At 36.0% G+C, this 17978-nt stretch overlaps 1 protein-coding gene across 1 annotated transcript; it reads left to right on the plus strand.

Moving 5' to 3' along the window:
* Nucleotides 1–458: 458 nt before the first annotated feature.
* On the plus strand, nucleotides 459–11623 carry ponzr1 (plac8 onzin related protein 1). The gene is made up of 4 exons (XM_026266795.1): nucleotides 459–614; nucleotides 3859–3957; nucleotides 4703–4848; nucleotides 11130–11623. The coding sequence occupies exons 2-4, from the start codon at nucleotides 3861–3863 to the stop codon at nucleotides 11256–11258; spliced, it is 372 nt and encodes a 123-aa protein (XP_026122580.1). The 5' UTR covers nucleotides 459–614; nucleotides 3859–3860; the 3' UTR covers nucleotides 11259–11623.
* The last annotated feature ends 6355 nt before the right edge of the window (nucleotides 11624–17978 follow it).

The following is a 17978-nucleotide window of genomic DNA, read 5'->3' on the forward strand; positions in this document are numbered from 1 at the left end:
ATATATATATATATATATATATATATATATATATATATATATATATATATATATATATATATATATATATATATTCGTTTACTGTAACAGGTGCTTTTGTTTATTGTTTTATGTTTTATTACGTTTGTTATTATTTATCAATATGTTATGTCTGCTTATTTATGCCTATTTGTTTTATCTTATTTTTTTGCTTGTGGTAAACATCCCCCAACATACACACATGGTATGTAGGTAGTAGCCTACTGCACAGTGGTTGTGGTTTAAACTCTGAACAAAGTGTGGAGAACATAAAAAAAAAACACAAGGAAAGCAAAAGTTATTTTTCTTTTGTGGTTTTTCTTGTTAAAAAAAAAAAGGAAAAAAAAGCCAATCCCATTCACCTATCCTGATTATCAGTATATCATTGTCCCTTCGATGAAATGGTTTATGAGCTTCAACAAGTAATTCATGAATAAGGACCGCCTTCTCTTGACTGACCAGAAATCAAATCAGCCAAAGAAAAAAGAAAAGAAAAGAAAAGGGAAAAAAAGCGTTTCCCTTTGAGAAAGGTTTCATTTTCCACCGAGGACCACCACTGCATCACTTCTCACTTTTCAGTCCAGCCTGAAAGCAAGGTACATCATTCGCTTATTTACTAATTTCGAAATGTTTCATTACGGTTTAGCCTGTATTTGTCTTTAGAAAGAAGAAATATTTAACTAAATAGGCTAATTGCAGAATAAGGATTTATTTCTTTAAATGATCGAGTGCTAAATGAGAAACGCTCACATAACAGTTTCGGTTGTTTAATTATCACAATTTACGTGCGCAATAACCACACAATCCGAATATAATCGCATTATACTTGTAATATAAGACTAGCCTACATTTCCATGAAGTTTTATGTTATCTCTTAAACTGTCCAACCAACTATTTTCCACTTCATTAATCTCATGATGTAAACAAGCACTGTGAAGTTGAAACTGTATAACGTTTTAAGGGAGTTTATAACGCTCTGAATTCAGTACATTTCTTCGGGATACTGAATGTGTAGAAGAACTTAATTAAAAACTTTAGCAAATAATGCGTGATTATTATTATTATAAGCATGAAATAAAAAAATACATATAGGCATTCCATAAAATACAAATCAAATAAAAAACTGAAGATTTGACAATATATTCAGAATTATTTACATAATAAGCTCTAAAGCAAAAACAACATAATCAGACAAAATAGCAATAGTAATTTTGGTATGAAGAACTATTCATGTGAGCACTGTTTTTATCCATTGTTTAAGTCCTCTTTTAGAAGCATTATTGGTCTCTGTTTTCAATTAGTGGGTAAAGCATTCCAGAGTTTTGCAAGAAAGCAGATTGGCCAAAAGAGGTCTTTTACTTTGAAACAAGCTTACTGACCAATTCAGAAAACAGTGGTGAAACATGATTCTTTAGACATTTATAAATCAATATGAGATCATTAAAATCAACAAAACTATTGAGGCTAAGAAGGTAATGCTTTCTTAAAACATCACACATATCAAAAATATGAATTTAGTTGCTTGTTCCGTTCACTTAAAATAAGCTTAAACAACATAAATCTTTATTTTTTTTTTATTCCGTTGTCATTTGCATTCAATTTTATTATATTAAATGAAATGACAATTCTAACATGTTAACTTAAACCTTTGAAGTTAAGTTGGGCCTACATTAATAATTCATGTTGCATTGACTGAAACTGTGCAGTGGGATAGACCAGGAGAATACCTTTTTAAATTAAATGTGGTTTTGGTATAAAGGGGGAAGATATATTAAAGTTTGTTGTTTAGTTATTTTTTACATTTAAAATAATTTATGTTTATGTTGATTTTTGAGGTCACCATTATGGTGAAGTAGACCCTATGGTTAGGCTGTAAGGCTATATGAGCTGAATCTGTGCTAATGTCATGAGAACATTTTTACATGATCATTACTTGCATGCTATACAGAAATTGTACTTATCATGTGAAAAAGTGTTATGTTGACTGTTATGTTTCCATATTAGCGATGGGTCGTTCTTGAACAATTTGTTCATTTGGAATGAATCTTTAATTTGATTCGGGAATAACTAGTCGTCTCGGGGAGTGATTCGTTCAGAATCAGAATCAGAATCAGAAAGAGCTTAATTGCCAAGTATGATTGCACATAAAAGGAATTTGTTTTAGTGATATATTTTGTTTTAGCTTCCACTACACAGAGACAAAAAAAAAAAAAAATTGGCAAATAAATAAGTGTATAAACAATTGTGTTATAAATGATAACAGAATAGGATTGAGTAAGATGCAGGGATGTACTATGATGGAGGGGTAACAAATAAATATAAGGATATTGTACGTTTTTATTGCGTAAATGGGGAACTTTTTTACCGTTTATGAGGTAGATTGCCTGGGGGTTCTGACCTGCTATTAGTATTAGTCACCTGTTTCAGTTAATGCATTCTGAGCCGGAAAGAGATTTGAATAGTTCTTCTCATGAGTCTTTCAGGTTTTCGAGTTGTTCCTTCATCATGTAAGCGAAACCAATGCATTCTGAGCCGGAAAGAGAATTGATTAATTATGTGTTTTATTATTTTATTAATGCCAAAGTACCAAAGATAAAAGTACAGAGATTGTTAATATTGCATACAAAGTAGTGGCAGTACATGCAAAGCAGCATTTACAAACGTATGCAAACATAAAAATAAATAATACTAAACTAAAGCTTTAACAAAATAAATAAACATTTTTAAAAAGTTTTACCAGCCTTAAGATTTTTGGGATATTTAATGGTTTGGATATATTGTTGATTAACCTCTTTTTTAAAAACAATATATAAAGGGTTTTGATGATTGAATATGAAATTACGCAAGAAGTCATAGTAGGTTAATTATTAAATATTAATTAATTTAGTTTTTTTGATTATTAAAGAAGCCAAACAGTACATCCTTAAAAAGCAGAGAGAAACCCTGTAGCACACTGCGATGGATAACATTAGAGAATTCAATCCAAAATAGCTGTGTGTGACGACAAATGATATGTTTATATGTTTTATTAGAGTCAGCGCAAGAAGAATAGCTTGTATCTATGTCCGATTTAAACCTTTTCAAAAACACTTTTTAGCTGGGTAAAATATGTGTAACAATTTGAATGAGATTTCTATCACCTTGTTAGTTATAATGTATTCTAAAGGCAGAGTCCATACTTTTTTTCCAATCAATAATCAACCGCATCCCTCCAATAAGACACCACATGGAGTTGATACAAGCTCCTTTTGGAAAAGCTAAAGATAAAGTGCTGGATGATCTAATGAGTCCCTTAAAAGCATAACAGCTCCATTAGCAAGACTGCCAAGACAATGAAGGAACATTACATTTACATAAGAACTCTTTGTAACTTAACCTTCCGAGTTAAATAACTGGGAAACAACCAAAAAAATATTCTCAAACTTGTTATTAAAAAAATATTTTCTCTAATATAAGATGTCTTGATTGTTGCAAATTAAGTATTGGTGAGGGGTGCTTAAAAATTAATGACCATGCAAGTAATGCCTGTTTATGAAATTTAGATAAATTGTAAGGGATTCTAGTATTGTGGTATAATTACAGATCAGGAAAGGGAGACTACCTAATTTGGAAAAGTAGTAATTGGGGATAAAATTCCAGAGTGATTTGGATTACACAAAAACAGTCTAATTCAATTCATTTTGAAAGAGTTGTTCAAAGAAGAGAAATCATATGTGTTCATTAATAAATACTCTTTATTACCTTTGTTATAACATTCGGTGTATATAAAATACACACCTGTAATGACAGAAATTCACATATTTATAAACTGTACGTTTAAATACCATTTCTTCCTTGCAGTCATGGCAGCGCATACAAGTACAATTGTGACGACCCAGCATGTCTCCTCTGGGACCTGGACTACAGGCGTCTGTGACTGCTGTTCTGATATGAGCACTTGTAAGTAACCCACTGACCTATGACCTCACAGTCCTCTTTTCTGTGTTCCAACTTGTTTGAATGAGAAATCCTACCTGATCCTAAACCTGTTTTGATGTTGTGAAATCAAAGCTCCAGAGAAATAGCGTGTCCTTTACAGTAAAAAGGACACAGCCTTCCTGTTAAAGTACAACATGAGATCATATAGTTGATTTTTATTGCAGCTTTTATTTCTCAGCCACAGTTTTTATGGATTTATAATGATTTATACTATGGCACCACTGAATGCTTGAATCTGATTGGCTGACGAACGTTCTGAGGCGTGCAATTATTTTAAAGGAAACAGCCCGTCGTCAATTATTCCTTAAAAGGCAAATGTAGAACATCATGACATCAAACATGTGTATGTATCCTAGATAGATACACAGACAGACAGACGGATATCATTGGTAATATTTAGTTAGTGCTAAAATGCAGCACCTAAATTTAAAGTGAAGTGACATTCAGCCAAGTATGATCACCGATACTCAGATTTCATGCTCTGCATTTAACCCATCCAAAGTGCACACACACACAGAGCAGTGAACACACACACACACTGTGAACACACACCCAGAGCAGTGCGCAGCCATTTATGCTGCGGCACCTGGGGGTTCAATGCCTTGCTCAAGGGCACCTAAGTCATGATATTGCAAGCCCAAGATTCAAACCCACAACCACTAGGCCATGACTTTAACACTACTAAAACATGCCTGGTGTGTTTCAGGTTGCTGTGCCTTTTGGTGCTTCCCCTGTATGCAGTGTCAGACTGTGTCTCAGTTTGGCTGGTGTTTCTGTATGCCACTGCTGGACTGCTGCGGGGTGGTGTCTTGCTGTCTCCGCCAGAAGATGAGAGAGCAATATAACATTCATGTGAGTTCACACACACACACACACACACACACACACGCAATTAGGAAAATGGTGATGTATTAGACTGATAATGAAAAACGAATAACTAGAAAACTAATAGCTAATGGGCTAAAGTGCACACAGAGAGGATTAAATTATAGGTTAACCGCTTATAGCTTCCTGTTTTTCTTGTCTTTGATGTTTCGACAATCACCATAGAAACAACAAATATTTCATTACTAGGTGCTCATAAAAAATGTAAGTGTAGAGCCCTGCCTTCATGGATCTACAGTATTGCCACATTAAAGCCTGAGAACATACAATAAAGCACTAAAGTATTTCATCTCTGTCAGAGGCACTATAAACCTTCAGTAATGACTGAAGAGTAGTATGACTTCAGACTTTAGGCATGTGTAGCCATTAGCCTCCATCTGAAGACAATTCATCAGAACTTATTTCACAGTGTATGGCAACTTTGAATGTCGCTTCATATGAATGCTTTACATACTGAATCTGAATAACTTGAATAACTCTTAAATACATTTTAGGTTAAGGACATTTTCAGGAATCAAAGACCCAGATAATCCCCTCACATTAGCCAATAAACGACACTTCTTCTCTTTTTCCTATATATACTCATTAAATTAAAGCTAGATGTTGAATAGTTAATCTTTAGCAGGAACATTTAACATTTTCATTATCTCTGGGACAATGGACCAGAAATAATGAGACATCCTGTATTGCATTTTTGTCACTTGTATCTAAATACGGTTGGGATGTAAATTAATACTATTGGTTAATTAAAAAAGGGACACTCAAATTGTTAAAGGGGGGGTGAAATGCTCGTTTTCACTCAATATCCTGTTAATCTTGAGTACCTATAGAGTAGTACTGCATCCTTCATAACTCCAAAATGTCTTTAGTTTTATTATATTCATAAGAGAAAGATAGTCTGTACCGATTTTTCCCGGAAAAACACGACCGGCTGGAGGCGTGACGTGTGGGCGGAGCTAAAGAATCACGAGCGCCAGTAGGCTTTTGCGCTGAGAGCGTTTGGAAGCTGTGACATTATCGTGAGGGAAAAACCATCATCCAAAACAAACCATGGCTTACAGTCAGATTCAGCCGTTTATTTATGATCCAGAATCAGATCCCGAGGCTGAAACTGAACGAAAGCAGCAGCAGCAACGACTCGCTCCGAGCGGGGCTCGAACCCGGGTCTCCGGCATGGGAGGGGACGCACTAACAAGGAGGCAGAGATATTTGAAGCAGTTTTACTCACCGCCTGCAGTTCCAACACACGATCGTGACCCTTTTTCGTTGGGATTGCATCATCCTTAAGAAATAATCGATGTGCAAATCCGTCGTCAAACTGGGCCTTGTTTGTAAAACAAGCATCTTCGAAATTCAGGGAACAAACAAAAACACTTGCACAACTCCGTTGATGCTTTGTAAAAATAAACTCCATCCACTGGTCCCTTAATGCTGTTTCTCTTTTGGTAATCTGTGCAGGGTTGTCTTGCCCTGGCAACCAAAAACACACTTCTGTGACATTTCGCGACGCTCTCGCTCTGATCAGGCTGTGCTCACCCTCTCTCTGCTCTGCTATACGGGAGCGCGTGCTCTTCCGGCAGAAGTGCCTCAGGACCCATATAAGGAAATTCCGCTCCATCTAACGTCACACAGAGCCATACTCGAAAAAAACTTTCCGAAACTTGTGACAAACCGGAAGGAGTATTTTGGGAACAAAAATTTTTGAAACTTTGTCCATGTTTAGCATGGGAATCCAACTCTTTAACAGTGTAAAAAACTCAGTATGCATGAAATAGCATTTCACCCCCCCTTTAAGCCTCACCCTAACATCATGATGTAATAGGAAATACAGGAAACTAAACTTTTTTCAGCACCCATTTGGCCTTGGCCACTTGACAGCACACATAAATGACAGGAAGGAAGTTCATAATCTCTCCCAAGTAAGAAGAATGCCTCAGTGCACATAATGGAGTCTAAAGGCCAGTGGCCTTTAAAATAATCTTCAAAAAAAATTCACTCTAAAATAATCTTCAAAAATTTTCACTTTGTAAAAAAATTAACATGTGGAATGAGAGCGTGTACTTGAGAAGCTAGAAATGGAAGAGATGAAACACGATGCACAAACACCATATGCGTCATGTAATTTAGCTGAGGCTAAATTAAATGCTCCTTTCATTATAATTAAAAATTATTACCTTTGGGGATGGCACCTGGGTTGGCCAATCAGATGTCAGAGGTCACCCCTCTGACTCCGCCACTGCTGGAGGCCCGTTAACAACAAGGGCAATAACTATTACTGTAACAAAGTATTATACTAAATGTGAAAATCTATAACCATAATGGCACAGAGTACTGATATAATTGGAATTACTTTCAAAAAATATTTTTTAAGCTGGCAAAAAACAAACAAAAAAAAAACATTTATATCCAATCAGAACCTTTCGTGCTTTAAAGGGTTGATTACAGCAACTCGAGTATCATACTAATCATTCTAGAAACATGCTTGCAATTTGTTAAAAATGCTAAAGAAATCATTTTAGAATGAAATCATTTTAGCAATATGCTAGTAATATCTAGCGTATTTAAATTTTCAAGCTTGCTTCAAACTTTAACGCTAGGCTTTCTTGAGTTAACCTCAAAGTTTGTTAACAAAATTGATTCAGTAATCTTTTAAAGTTATAGTTAATGGTGTGAACAGGCCTTAAATCTCTATTTCCATTTCAATGCATACTAAGTGTATGCAATCTTCCACCATGTCCACAAACGAAAATTATGCAATATTAAATTAAACTGTCAGTGTATGTTAAATTATTAGATATTTCCAAATTATTTGGTTTTAAAACATAGCGTGCTGTGTATTTTATTGGTGTAGAAGTGAGTATGTGTATTTTCTAAAACATTTGCAAATAATCTTTCTCACTTAATTAGAGGAATGTTTATAAAAATAAAAATAAATAAATAAGCACGCCACATGTTATGTGAAAACATCTCAGGTTACTTATGTAACCATGGTTCCCTGAGTAGGGAACAAGACACTGCGTCCTCTAGGGGTCGCTCTGGGGAAACATCTTGTCATTACCCGTGTCTGACACATACATTCAAAAAACACCAACAACATGTTGGCCGGCAACAGCTCATGACATCACAACCTGTGCGACTAGAGTATAAATAGGCACAGAGAGAACACGTCATCACTTCACTTCTTCATCTGAAGCTTTCATCAGAAGCATGGCAAGAAACCTAGAGGACACAGTGTCTTGTTCCCTACTCAGGGATCTATGGTTACATAAGTAACCTAAGAAGTTCCCTTTCAAGGGAACTTCGAACAGTATCCTCTAGGGGTCGCTATGAGGAACAATATACCCACGCCACTATGCTGATGGGGGTGCTTGCCAGAAAATTTAGTGCGAGCACTAAGTACCAACTTTAGCAAAGCTTTAACGGAGTTGCCCCTGGGACGTTAGACGTTAGCCAAACGCCTAGGCTACATAACCCAGAAATTACCTAAGGCCAGACTGGGGTAGAGCCAAGTCTTGGAATCAGGAATAGATTCCTTTAAGGGGATATGACCAAGAGCCTAGCATCATACTAAGTCTTGGCCTGTCACACAGGGGCTACTGCTTGCTCTACATGCTGTAGATCCTAACATGCTCCTGATCTCAACTTGCTGTAGGAACTATCTCAACAGATCCCTAGTAGCAACACCCTGTTAAAGTAAGTATCCAGAAGATAGGTAGGTGGAGTGGTGCCCAAGGTGGAACCAGGGCTTTAACCAACTCAACAAAGGGCATGAAGCTGCCGCGTGTAGCTCTCACCATACATTATTTTAGAAAGACCGCAAAGTACTAGCGTGCAAACTCACCACTGTGTGGATTTTAGAAAGTTTACAAAGACCACAAGTGCACAGTTACCATAACATTGATTTAAGAGATACCGTTCTAAGGGGCTCTGATGATAGAGACAATCGACAAGTGAGGTAATCACTGCAAGTTGAGCATCTGGAGTGCTCACCAAGGACCTACCCTACAAAAGAACAGAAACACACAGGTCCTGGAAAACACTGCAAAGTAATCCACCATGGTTTCCTCGCAGAAGCACCATTCAAGAAGCGACCTGAAGAAGCCTCTAGTCTGGACCATCACTAAGGTGGTTACTATGAAGTCATAGAACCAACCAAACATCATAGGTCTAGTATAGGAGACTGATGCAGAAAGTTCCTACCTAACCTCGGTCAGGTGGAGAGATGGTGGTTACAGGGGAATTAGGAAGGGGAAGATAAGGCAGACGCCCTTCTCTTTGGCAAGAAGGAAGTCTTAAGAGAAGATGCCTCCCCCATTGAGAGACAGCAGGCCAGCGTCTCTTCAACAGGTGGCATCTTCTCATAACCATTCTCATGCATCCCTCAATGTTGGCATAACAACTATGCTGGAATCTGTGGATGCTGGACGAGAATGGATTTTTCTTTTCAAGAGGGAGTGCAGCATAATATCCAAGAAGGAAAGGATATAAACCATCTGTCAAAAAAAAAAAAAAAAAAAAAAATTGCAGAGAGATCCACCCTATTAATTTCCTATATAAACAAAAGGAAATTACTGATAGGGAGAAATTTCCCATCAGGTCCTTTCCATGTTTTCATCATGACATGGCATGCATTCAGCTCCGATGGAAGCTAAACACACTCCACCCAATCGCTAGATTACCTCAGAAATCATGTGCGAATGAAACTTCTGCCGCGAATGCATCGCTATTCCCGCGAGAGTTAAACGCACAAAAAGCTATCTACAAACTCGGGGAAATGGTGATATACTCACATCCCGCTCAGTAGTCCCGCGAATGCATTACAATGAGCATAGCAGAGCGCATCCAACTCCCTTGAGAACTGAACGTGCTTGCTCTTCACCACACACACACATACACAGCATGCGAGCCGTGTGCAAAAGAGCAAATCCTCTGGCGAGAAACATGCATACCTAAACGCTGAACGCTTCCAACAAAACAGTAAATGAAGATGAAGAGGATGACATGTTCTCTCTGCGCCTGTTTAAACTATAGTCGCACCGGTAGTGATGTCATGAACTGTTGCTGGCCAACATGTTGTTGGTGTTTTTTGAATGTATGCTTTAGACACGGGTCACGACAAGGCGTTACTCCATAGCGACCCCTAGAGGACACAGTTCGAAGTTCCCTTGAAAGGGAAACAGAGAGTGTAAAACAACATCCTTATTTGCTTCACTATGTTATTGTAAATTCTATGGGTCTGGCTTCCGGTCTTATCTGTGTCCACTCCTTCCAACTATTTTTAGCTGAACAAAACAGTTAGTTTTGCTGCTTGATATTGAAATGTGTCTTATCATATTGTTTTAATGTTTTATCTTAATTAAGAGCACATTCACCTTTTTACCATTTACTGCACGTTGTTATTCTCCTCGTTATTTACCTAAAGCAGCTAATGAACAAGAAGTCTCATCCATAGGCTTACTTTCACGTTGAAGAAAATGGTGGATAGAAAACCTGTTCTGGCATGTTTTTATATATATACATATTTTGTATTGGTACATTTGCTTACTACATGCTTTATCTCAGGTGTGAAAACAAAACACAACTTGAAATTGTGAGTTAAATAACACAATTTCTGACAACTGAAAAGAAACATTGGACTTAACATGGTTCTTTTTTTTTTTAGATCTTTAGAAAATAGGAAGGAGGAAGTCAAGTGATGTCATTAGTGTGATTTTTAATTCAAAATAATAAAAAAATAAAACAGTAACACCAGTGACACAACTCCAGGGGACCACTGTTTTCATTATATATTTGATAATATTTATTTAGCTTTTTTATGCCATTTATGTCATATATCTGATAGTTATTAATACATTATTGTGTTTTAAATGGTAGAAAAACCTGTATTTGACTGCAAAATAAAACAATTGTTCCAATAACACATTGTTTTATTTTAAAATATATGTATTTTTTAACCCTAATGTGTTTTTAAATTGTAATATTTCTGTAAATTCTAGGGACAGAAAAATAGAGGTTTCTATAGAATGACCCAATATTCCTTTCTTAAAAGAAAATTATTTTAAAGTACAAAGTCTTCACCCCCCTCTTGAACACGTCATGCAATTAGACAAGTGGTCAAAATCAAGAACTAGAACCTGTTTTGTCTGTTTTTAATTAAACTAATAAGTAATAATACTTATAAACGAATTATTATTATATATTTTACAAATATAATTTCAGTGGTATTATTGAAACTCTTTCTTCCTCAGGGTTCCTGCTGCGATGATGTCTGCACTGTCTGCTTCTGTTATCCTTGTACCTGGTGTCAGATGTCTCGTGAAATCAAGATTCGTGCTCATTCTGGGACTGTGGTCACCCAACAAATTACCCGTAGTTAGAAATCGGCTTTGCTGTGAGTAATGGTAGTTCATGCAGGTGATGAAAACTGATGCCTTTTACCTAGTAGTGATTCATAAACATCAAAGTGCTTTATATAGCATGCTCACTGTGTTATTCACAAAGTTTACCTGTTATTATGCTGTTTACATAATGCACAAATATATGTAACTTTTCCTACCTTTACAAGTTACAAAAAAATATATAAGAAAATACCCAGCCATATGTTATGTGAAAAACAAATAGCGTAAAAAAAAACATCCTTATTGCTTCATTATGCTTTGGTAAAAATGCATTATACAAAATTACATTTATTTTGTATTAGTTGAATATCATTCCTGTAATAAAACTATGAGTTAATAGAAAACCTGTTCTGGTATGCTTATATTTTTTGTATTGGTGAATTTGCTTACTATATGCTTTATCTCAGGTGTAAAAACAAGATCACAACTTCTTTCCCCTTCCACTTCCCACAGAACAACTTTTGAAATGCATAGATGGTGTTTTGGACAACATCCGTATATAAAAATGTTATCATATTCCTTTTGTAAAAAGTGTCATTTTAATATAGAGGTGATGTTCACAAAATGCAAATAAAAGACTCCGAATTTTGAATAAGGTTTTTCACCGATGCAAAATACTTTGCATATTTGTAAAACTTGTAGAATATAGTTACAAACATTAATCTTTGTTTGTACTGAGGATTACATGCGTTATGCTGCCCAGCAACAGTTCACCGATTGTGCACATGATGTTTGACCAACTAATGGAAATGCTGCTCTATAATTGCAAAATGCATAAAATGTTCATAAATATGTAATGAGGTCCAATAGTGATGCTTTGCCCCAGAGGCCTACAGTACTTTTACTAGTACTATGAAAATGTTTACATTCTCTTGGTGATGTTTGGTTTATTCTCAAGTTTCAAGCTCTGTTTTTTTCTGTTTTCTGTTTTTGAGGACTGCGGTTCTCCCAATGTGTTTCACAAGGTCTTTGGTCAAGCTCCCGTTGATTTTGGCTGCAGACAAACCTTTGTTTTTAATGTCTCTTTTTCTGAACTTTTCAGGACATTGTTAAGACTGAAAAGGACTTTAAAAAATGCACACATGAATGCATTTTCAAAATGCTCTGTAAGGAGTACCGCCACTCCCTATATGCACAGTTTGTGTAAGAGGGTGACACGTGAGTGGATTTTCATACCTCTCCCATCTCACTCCCACATCAAAAACAAAAAACAAAAATCCGACCCATCCCAGTCCCAGAAGAATGACTCCCATTCCCTCCCCACTCACATGTTGTGTTTTTTATGCCTTAATCTGTCAAAGTAAAAATACAGTACAGATTGCAGCATGCACTTCTTAGTTGAATAAAAATCCAAAATGTAGTTTTTATTTTTATTTTATTGAACTGACAGCCAGCTTAAACAATGCACAGTGCACTCACATTAAATTTAATGTAAATCATCCATGCAAACACACACATTTCCTATTTGAATTGGTTCATTTGAAAGCAGACATTTCACTCTTTATAGATATAGAGTTTTGAAGTTTCTCGCTCAAGTTCACAGAGACCGGCAGAAAGCGCATCCTGTTTGCTTTAATTGTTTAACAGAAGCGCAACATTTCGTTGTTATTCTGAGTGCACACAAATAAATGTAAAGTCTTTACAGATTCTAAAGATGTATTACTTTTATCTGTATGACCACTCCACACAGACACTTCAATAGCGCATGTTTTCTAGTTTAGCATTAGATTGAGCTGCCATGTAAAGTTGCTACTATATACATCTTTCAGATGAAAAGCAATATTTGACGTTGAGGAATGATAGATGATGTGCTCAACACTTTTTATCATTCTCTCTCCAAGTCTCACATTAGAACTTCTGATCAGCTTTCTCAATCTCGTTTTCTGAGGAGTCTGGATCACCTCGTGTCTTATCTTTTTGATCTTAAGATGGCAACTGATAAAGAAATATGTTTTATACACCCATATGTTTTAAAAGCAGGGTAGGTGAAAGATTTTTTTTGTTATGCTGGTTGAAAGTCTCTTCACATCCTAAGAGCAATCACCAAGTTTTGTGGTATAAATTATTATATGTGTTTGTCATCTATGGAAGTCGTAGGACTGTAACACGTGTGTCCAATCATATCCCTCGTCAGAGGAATTCCTGCCTGCCTGTCAATGCATGTATTTGCATAACTCCATGCACCCTGTGTGCACACACATTAAACGTCATCAGCATTATTAAGGATAATATTGAGAATAGATGGCATTGTTACAGTAATATTATTCGCTTCGTACAGTAATCATTTCTTATGAGACATGAGGTAATCTGACAGCATTGCATTCAGGTCACATCATGTTTCTAGTTAGCCCCTGGTCTGCATGCACACATTCCTGTGTTTTAGAGGAAGTGGCTTTTTTTAGGGAGGGTCTTTGCTTTCAAAGACCCGATTGGATTACTTGGAAAAGATCAAACTCTACAACACTGAGATTGCATTTTGCACCCTGAACAAAACAAGTAAATCTAAACTCTAAAGATTTAAAAAGGCTCAGCATATGCTAAATTCATATAAAATACTAAAATGGCTTTTGCAGATGGACAGAGGCAAACTAGTAAGAACAATCACTGTCCTACATTTTAATCCTTTATGCAGTTTGAACAGTTAAACCACTTAGTTTCATTTTGTGTGAAACTGAAGTTATTCTTCTGCATTCTGAATCGCTGGACAGCGTCCTATCTGTTAGCTGACCTTGAGGCAGTGCGTGGGGGAAGTTTCTGTAACCCAACTGTAGCTTAATATCTTCCCTCTATTTGACCTTCAGTTTTTTTATCTGACTATTTTTCAGATTAGCACTGGCACAGCACCATCATTGTGCAACACATTTAACCTCTAAACACACACACATGAACAGTTGGAGTTCACAGGCTAATAATGGACTTCGTGGCTCTTCTTTTCTCTTTTTCGTTTGGGCGTGTGCCAGCAAATCATCCATTATTCTCGGGAACTGAGTAATCATAGACAGTCACTCCCACGGTTTCTTACACAAGCTCTGCAACGGCCGCCTGGGAGAGAGAAACAGGAGGATAAGCAGGAAATATGCTTGTTTTTCAGAAACCAAATAGGCTTTCAAGCATGGGAAAAAACAGATGAAACAAGAGAAACAAGCAGAGAAGTTCTCTAAATGTGCTCTCCTAAAAACTGAATCCACTATGTAGTACAGTAATTTTCCATAGTTTAAATTCAAATTACTACCAGTGTTACTTTCACTTAAACGGATAGTTTACACAAAAATGAAACATCTGGCATCTACTCACCCTAGAATGTCGTTTCAAACCTGTATTTCTTTATCATCCTCATATCTTTTCAAACCTTTTCAAGACTGTTATTGACATGAAGGTGAGTATCTGTTTCAATGGTGCGTGAACACTCTAGTACATAAAAGCATTCTAGCGTTATGTACACAATATGGTGACTTTGAAGCATGCCCACAGGACACGGCATGATTCAGATTGTTTGAAATAGATGATAGATGAACTGTTTATTTGCTCTGTTATTTGTAAGTGATTAGTTCAAACTCTTTGCTGCATTTTTCCAGGTATGTCAACAATTAGTATGTTAGCTGGCTGCCTAAGAGACTTGGCTGACACTGTTTGCGGTTAGGTATTCATGTCATAACATCTTGTAAAACATTAGCTTTCAGTTCTGCTTCGCTTAATTTGTCAGCCGTAGGTCTCACATAAACATCACAACAATGAAACAATGAAATCTTATGTAATTTACATGTAGTAACTGTGACTTGCTTGAAACTTGAGATTAATCATGTACGGTCTGTGGCCACAACAAAATGAAGTGATCAGCTTTTGAAAAAAAAAAAAATATATACATATATATATATAGAATGCAATGTGTATATATATATATATATATATATGTATACATTGCATTCTGTTTTTATTCACAATTTGTACAGTGACCCAACTTTTTTGGAATCGGGTTTGAATATGCAAGTCGAAGTTTTGCTTCAGATAGAATATTTTGAAGTATTTTAATGATTTATTCAGATAAAATGTTAAAGAATCGAATAGTTGAGTGGTGCACTGATGGTGTTTAAAGCAGGTACAGTGTGCCGGATGTGAATGTGCATCGCAGGTTTCAGAGGCCCAGCAGCACAGCATACGTGGTTGAGGCTATTAATGTGGAAGGGGTGGGTTTGTGGACTAGTGAGAAGAGGTGTGTGCTACTGAGGTATATATGTGTGAGAGGTCACAGCATTTGTCTTGCTGTTTGGATAGACAAGGCAGAATAAAAGCATTCTCATGGGTCTCCTTAGGGTAAAAATACAAATATAAGCACCAAAAGTATATAAGATGTGTTTGTTTAGCTGGTAAAAATGACAAATAAAACCCTCTTGATCAATATAGTGAGCAGTATAAGGCATGTTTTGTGCACTTTCATGCTAGATGATCATGTGTCCACAGAATTGTAATAGTCTTTAAATAAATAAATAAATAGCATTTTCATGCACAATATACATTTTAAAGTGCTCCACAGCTCAGATCAAAACATAAAATATAAAAAATATTATAAATGCACACATACATACAACACTAGCACTTTTCATACATAAGAACCATGTTCATATAAAAATATTAGTAATAACACGAAAATGTATTAAAAAGACTAACAAAATGAGGAAATAATAATAATAATAAATACGGTACTTGATAATGACTTAACATTTCCTCTATCAAATCTGATCATTTATTTCTCCATCAACATTCTCATCTTAATGCCATCATTCAAATCTCTATATTTTTATTGCACATTATTGCTCTCCCTCTCCATTCCTTCAAAAACCAAACATAGTCATCAGTCCCTTCCCTCACAGTTCTCCATGCATTTTGCCTTGTCCTTTGTTCTTATGGCTATTAGATGTAACTTACCGAATATTATTGAATTTGGTGGTTTCAGTGGTACTTAAGGCTACTCCCTTGTTAGAAATGGAAATGGGCAGAATCCTCCATTTGAACAGGAAGCAGGAAAACCAGACAGTCACCGCGGTTATATGATGTTGGAAACTCTGTTTTGAATTTGATCCTATCTGACATCATGCCGGAGAGAAAATCAAATCTATATTCCACATACAAAGGCATTCAATTACTTTTGGTACAAGCTACAAACCACAGCTAGAATCAGGTAAATTCCCCAATGCCCCAATGCCTTCTTTGAATTGCAAATAAATATAGAGGAAAAACTGCATCATAGTTTAGTGCATGTCTTTTCCGTGTGAGGTAAAAATAAACATGAAAATAATATGAGCACTTGGCAAAGGCATAAAAGTTAAAAACTGGAGCCTTCTGGATCTTACACTGAAATTAATTAAAACAGGTAAGTCAGATCAGTTCTATTGCAAGACTGAAACTGCAAGGCTAGCTTTTTGAGGAAGTGCAGTATCTTTATACATCAACATTCCTGGGTTGCAAAGCACTGTCTGATCCCAAAAAGCAGACAACAAATAGTGATAATATGCTTACTATGTGATGGAGTACTGCTGATAAAATCATGATCCTAACCTCCATATCCATACTGAAATCTCATTTGGCCATCTTAAATATATACTATAATATTCTCAATCGAAATAGAGTAGGGGCCCAGAAATAGTATTGGATACACCACAAATCAGGACTTTTTTTAATGTGATGTTTTATTATATTCTGTATTATCACTGTATGCTCATGCTCGTGTTCTCTGCAATATCATACTACCATACTAATCTTATATTATTACTGCAGGCCTAGTAGCTATCTTACAGCTGTAAAGCATTAGCACTTCCTCTATGAACTGAATACCTGTGTGTACTAGAATAATGACTTGTAATAATTATTATTTTAAACATATTTGAGATGTTGCTATATTTATTTATAAGTAACTATTTTAATGTTAATGTGTGACAAACCAAACAATTTTTACAAAACTTTATCATTAGTATTATTGAGCATATTGTCCTTTCAGACCTGAGTGGGATGTCAGCGCCCTCTCCAGGACTTTACTGAGAAACACAGCTGAGGGGAAACTTACAACAAACCCTTTAAGTGCTACAACATTCAACCAATGATTTTTTTTGTTACAGCTGGTTACAGAAGGTTTACGCTGTTAATTATGCAGAATCTGGGCAGAGGAGTTGACAAACACGAACATTTCAATATATAGGGCCTTCTGGTTCCCGATTTACTGATTTCTCAAAGTGGCTTCAAATTGGCGTGGGATGGTCCTTTCAGTATTTCTCGATCTGTAGGTGGCAGTATTAAACTGTGAGCTAACTCCAAAGTATACAAACTTATTGGGAACAAGAATTATGGACGTGTAGCCTACATAATTAGTGAGACTAGTGATATTGAAATGCAAACATTCATCTGTCTTTTTATAATAATTGACATAATACATTTGGTTTACATAATAGTTGTTGTTGCTTTCGTTGTCAACATTGCTAATAATAAGAAATGTTTATTGAGCACCAAATCAGCGTATTAAAATGTTTTCTGAAGGATCATGGGAGACTGGAGATGTACTTGATGTCACTTATTACACAGCTAAGATATATTTTTTTATTATATATGTTGAAATTAATGCTGAAGTCTTCCAATGTAGCACGCGGTGGCTAGGTGTTTTCAGTCAGAAGATGGCGCCAAACAGTTAAACATAGCATAGTGACTCGTAAT

This window comes from Carassius auratus, chromosome 7, assembly GCF_003368295.1.
Source record: "Carassius auratus strain Wakin chromosome 7, ASM336829v1, whole genome shotgun sequence".
In the NCBI taxonomy this organism is placed as follows: Eukaryota; Metazoa; Chordata; class Actinopteri; order Cypriniformes; family Cyprinidae; genus Carassius; species Carassius auratus.